The following is a 5,000-nucleotide window of genomic DNA, read 5'->3' on the forward strand; positions in this document are numbered from 1 at the left end:
CTGCCTGATGTGAGGACTCTGTCTTCAGTAACAGCCGTGTTTCCTCTTAACCAGGCGCAGAACCAGAACCCAGAGGACCAGGTCAGCTTCCAGCTACAGAACCTCCAGCTGGACAGCACACAGAACGTGAACCTGCAGAATCAACGAGAGCAGCTTCACACCTAAAGAGATCAAGCGCTGAAGACCCAACACGTGCCAGTAACAGAACCAGAGAGAACTGAACATCTACTGGATGCTGCAAACATGGTTCCCATAGAAATAGATGAGCTTGATAAGAAGAGAGCGGACGACGCAGCTCTGGAGACAAACTGTTAGTTAGCCAGCTAACGTTAGCTAATCCTTCTCCAGAGTGAAGCTGCTGCTCGTCTTATGTTCTGTATCCGGTGTAGCACTAAAACATGGTGAAATTATCAAGCTAGCTAACTAGCCAGCTGTGGTTAGCCATCTAGCTCTCTAATTCCACCATGATTTAGTGTTACACTGGTTACAAAATAAATGAGCTGAACAAAGTTCCTACTTTGTGAGGGGAGCGGACGCAGCTCTGGAGTCGGACGGCCGGCTAGTTAGCTAGCTAACGTTAGCTAGCAAACGTTAGCTAGTCCTTCTCCAGAGCAACGTGGAGTGAAGCGGAGGGACTGTTCGACTCAGCTTTGCTGTTCTATTAATTTTCATGCTTCACTGTAACCAGTGTAGCATTAAAACATGGTAGAATTAGCTAGCCAATATGCCAGTTTACGTCTACAATCTAGCAAGCTAATTCCACCCTGCTTTAGTGCTACACTGGTTACAATGTAGCATGAAGGCATGGTGTAATTATCTAGCTAATCGACCAGCTTACCATTAGTTAGCGACTTAGCGATCTAATTCCACCATGATTTAGTGCTACACTGGTTACAATGTAGCATGGTGGAATTACCGAGCTAGCTAACAGACCAGCTTTACATTAGTTAGCGATCTAATACCGCCATGCTTTAGTGCTACACTAGTTACAGAAAGGGAGTCGAACGAAGTTGTCAGTCATCTGTTGGTAGCGCTGTTCTCTCTGATGAGTGTAGATGAAGCGTTACGTTGTTGAATTATTTTCATTTACTAAACAAGTCTGTATGTTGCCGTAGTTCAGGTCCGCAGCGTCAACACATTGCTACCACATGCTGCATTCAGGGACGTAGTTTAAAACGAGAGAAAGACGATCGCTTTCAGCCAGGAGGCCGGTGCCGCACTCCAGAGTGTTTTTGACTTATTGTGACGCAGCGTTAGTGATGTTTGTGACGTGTTTTCTGTACTTATGTTTGTTTACGTATTTTTTTAAGACCAGCAATGACGCTGTTTTCTAAACGTAACTGAGTGTAACTGAGTGGTTTACTTGTCTAAACTTTAACTGAAGCTGTTTCTCATTAAAGACGTAAAAAAGACACGAGAAAAAAAATATATATCGTAATTATGATTTAATATATATATATATATATATATATATATATATATATTTATATATATATATATATATATATATATATATATATATATATATATATATATATATATATATATATATATATATTATACATATATTATATTGTATTTTCACTGTCACACAAATACATGCTAATCAGTGTAATATGAATAAAGTGTATCATGTCATACACATCAGTCTCCTGCAGTAATATGAGTATGAGTATATTATATTTGTTATAAACAGGTTGCAGTGGGGATTGATCCAACGCTGTTCTGGAGACTGACACCAGGGGGCAGCGTTCCAATCCCACAGCTTCTGTCTCCTCCTCTTCCTCCTCTTCCTCCCTCAACCCCACCCAAACAGGAAGTAGAGTTCACAACCTGCTCTTCACTAAGAATTCATTAATAATGACACAATAATAATGATACAATAATCGTGACACAATAATGAAGACACAATAATAATGACACAATAATAAAGACACAATAATAATGGCACAATCTGTCTGTTATCTGTCTGTCTCTCTGTGCCATTAATAATGACATGACACAATAATGAAGACACAATAATAATGGTATATTAATATAGACACAATTATGAAGACACAATGATAATGACACAATAATAAAGACACATTAGTAAAGACACAATAATAAAGACACATTAGTAAAGACACAATAATAATGGCACAATCTATCTGTCTGTCTACCTCTCTGCCTGTCTAACATCCCGCCAGCGGCGCGGGGGTGCTTTTATTCTGAAAGGGTCCGCACCGGAAGTGTCGCGCCGTTGTGACGTATGCTTTGACGGCTCCGGAGAGGAAAAGGCGCAGCTAGTAAACAGAAAAAAATCCTCCTCATCGCGGCCATTAAAACACCCGAGCCACCGAACCCGTCCGCCCGGTCCCGGTCCCGTGTACCCGCTGAGCCGTGTCACCGTCCCGCGGCACCGTCGTGACCCCACACACACACACAGACACACACACACACACACACACACACAGAGACACACACAGAGCCCAGAAGGCCTCTCGGAACCGGAAGATGATCGCGCTCATCAACAAGCTGCTGGACTGGTTCAAGGCGCTGTTCTGGAAGGAGGAGATGGAGCTGACCCTGGTGGGCCTGCAGTACTCCGGGAAGACCACCTTCGTGAACGTCATCGCGGTAAGTGGGCTGCTGGCTCCCCGGCGGCCATTGTTATCGATCATCTCCTTGCATCTTCCGGACCCTGAACGCAGCACCGCCCGCGGTGCCCGCGGTGCTGCGTTCAGGGTCCGGAAGATGCAAGGAGATGATCGATATAACGCGGCCGGGCTCGTCACGTGTCACCGGGGCGAGACGGTCACCTGGGATGCGTTCAGGGACCGCGGCGGCTGGGTGTCACACCTGGGCAGGTGTTCGAACCTCCAGAGGATGCGAGGCCGGGTTGTGGGGTAATAACCCCCTGAAGGAGAGGGGATCGATCCTCATCCTGGAGAAGTGACCTTCACTCATCTCATCTCATCTCACTCTCATCTCATCTCATCTCATCTCATCTCACTCTCACCTCATCTCACCTCACCTCACCTCATCTCATCTCACTCTCATCTCATCTCACTCTCACTCTCATCTCATCTCATCTCACTCTCACTCTCATCTCATCTCACTCTCATCTCACTCTCATCTCATCTCATCTCATCTCACTCTCATCTCATCTCATCTCATCTCACCCTCATCTCATCTCATCTCATCTCATCTCATCCTCACTCTCACTCTCACTCTCATCTCATCCTCACTCTCACTCTCACTCTCATCTCATCTCATCTCAATCTCATCTCATCTCATCTCATCTCATCTCACTCTCATCTCACTCTCATCTCACTCTCATCTCATCTCATCTCATCTCATCTCATCTCATCTCACCTCATCTCATCTCATCCTCACTCTCACTCTCACTCTCAATCTCATCTCATCCTCACTCTCACTCTCATCTCATCTCATCTCATCTCATCTCATCTCATCTCAATCTCATCTCATCTCAATCTCATCTCATCTCATCTCACTCTCATCTCATCTCAATCTCATCTCATCTCATCTCATCTCACTCTCATCTCATCTCAATCTCATCTCATCTCAATCTCATCTCATCTCACTCCACCTGCTGACCTACTAACAGATTTAGACTTCTTCCTCCACAAATATATATGTATCTAATATATATGTCTCTAAAGATTTATGTATCTGAATAAATATTTCTTTAGATGCATATATGTATTTAAATACATATATATATATATATATATATATATATGTGTGTGTATGTATATGTATATATTTAAATACATATATATGCATCTAAATATATATTTATATATATATATATTTATTTAAATACATATATATATATATATATATATATGTATCTATCTATTAATATATATTATTTAGAATTATATTTATTCAGTATTATATGTATTTATTAGTACTATATATATTCATTATTATTTAGTATTATTATTATTTAGTAGTATATTTATGTATTAGTATTATATGTATGTATTATTCAGTATTATATTTATTATTCTTTTTTAATATTATATGTATTTATTATTATGTAGTATTATATTTCTTTATTATTATTTAGTATTATATGTATTTAGTATTATATTTAGTATTATATTTATTTAGTTATATTTAGTATTATATGTATTTAGTATTAGTTTTATTTAGTATTATATTTATTTAGTATTATTTAGTATTATATGTATTTAGTATTATATGTATTTAGTATTAGTTTTATTTAGTATTATATTTATTTAGTATTATATGTATTTAGTATTATATTTCTTTAGTATTTAAACAAGACACGTGTTTTACATCTGTTGCGTTCAGGGTCAGTCGTAAGAAACGGACATCTTGGTGTCGCAGAATAGTTTCAGCCGATCGTAATGTTGAGAATCGAGTCAAAATCGTTCAAGAGAATCTAAATATTAATCAATAATTAGCAAATAGACTTTTTTTAAGCCACATAATGGAAAGTAGTTAGTTGTTTCTTCCGGGACGGTCATGTGACCGCTTCATCGCCACATTTAATATCAAGTATTCTCGATTATTGGAGGATCATCTATAAATAAAAGAGAGCAAATACAACTTTAACATTTGTGATCACGTTTTCTTTGCTGCTGATATTAATTATTGATCGACGATGATCCATATTTACATATTCTATTGTATGTGTGTGTGTGTGTGTGTGTGTTCTCTCTCCAGTCCGGTCAGTTCAGTGAAGACATGATTCCAACAGTCGGCTTCAACATGAGGAAGATCACGAAGGGCAACGTCACCATCAAGGTCAACGTTCTCATAATTATCAAAGTTCTTCATAATTATCAGTGGCGGGCCGTGTGTTTTCTACCTGGGCCTTCAGAGCGTGTGATGTAGTTTACATGAACATGACAGGACGCTGCGTCGTTAACGGACAATGCATGTAGTTCACCAACAAGAACACCTCATGTAGTTCTGTAGACGAGGGTCATCTGGTGCCTGTACTTCACTTTATTAATAACACA

The 5,000-nt window shown here is 39.6% G+C and overlaps 2 protein-coding genes across 2 annotated transcripts in view; both read left to right on the forward strand.

Moving 5' to 3' along the window:
* Positions 1–1,462, forward strand: part of LOC306744181 (tyrosine-protein phosphatase non-receptor type 7-like) — a 9,500-nt gene extending 8,038 nt beyond the window's left edge. Inside the window, exon 10 of the mRNA XM_079226768.1 lies at positions 55–1,462. Within this exon, the coding sequence (XP_079082894.1) occupies positions 55–165 (111 nt within the window). The 3' untranslated portion in view covers positions 166–1,462. The remainder of the gene's footprint in view (positions 1–54) is intronic.
* An 849-nt stretch (positions 1,463–2,311) lies between these two features.
* The window catches only part of LOC306743544 (ADP-ribosylation factor-like protein 8A), a 9,559-nt gene continuing 6,870 nt past the window's right edge, over positions 2,312–5,000 (forward strand). Inside the window, exons 1-2 of the mRNA XM_079226065.1 lie at positions 2,312–2,619; positions 4,702–4,782. Coding sequence (XP_079082191.1) covers positions 2,497–2,619; positions 4,702–4,782 — 204 coding nt within the window. The 5' untranslated portion in view covers positions 2,312–2,496. The remainder of the gene's footprint in view (positions 2,620–4,701; positions 4,783–5,000) is intronic.

This window comes from Taurulus bubalis (assembly GCF_910589615.1).
Source record: "Taurulus bubalis genome assembly, chromosome: 11".
Taxonomy (NCBI): domain Eukaryota; kingdom Metazoa; phylum Chordata; class Actinopteri; order Perciformes; family Cottidae; genus Taurulus; species Taurulus bubalis.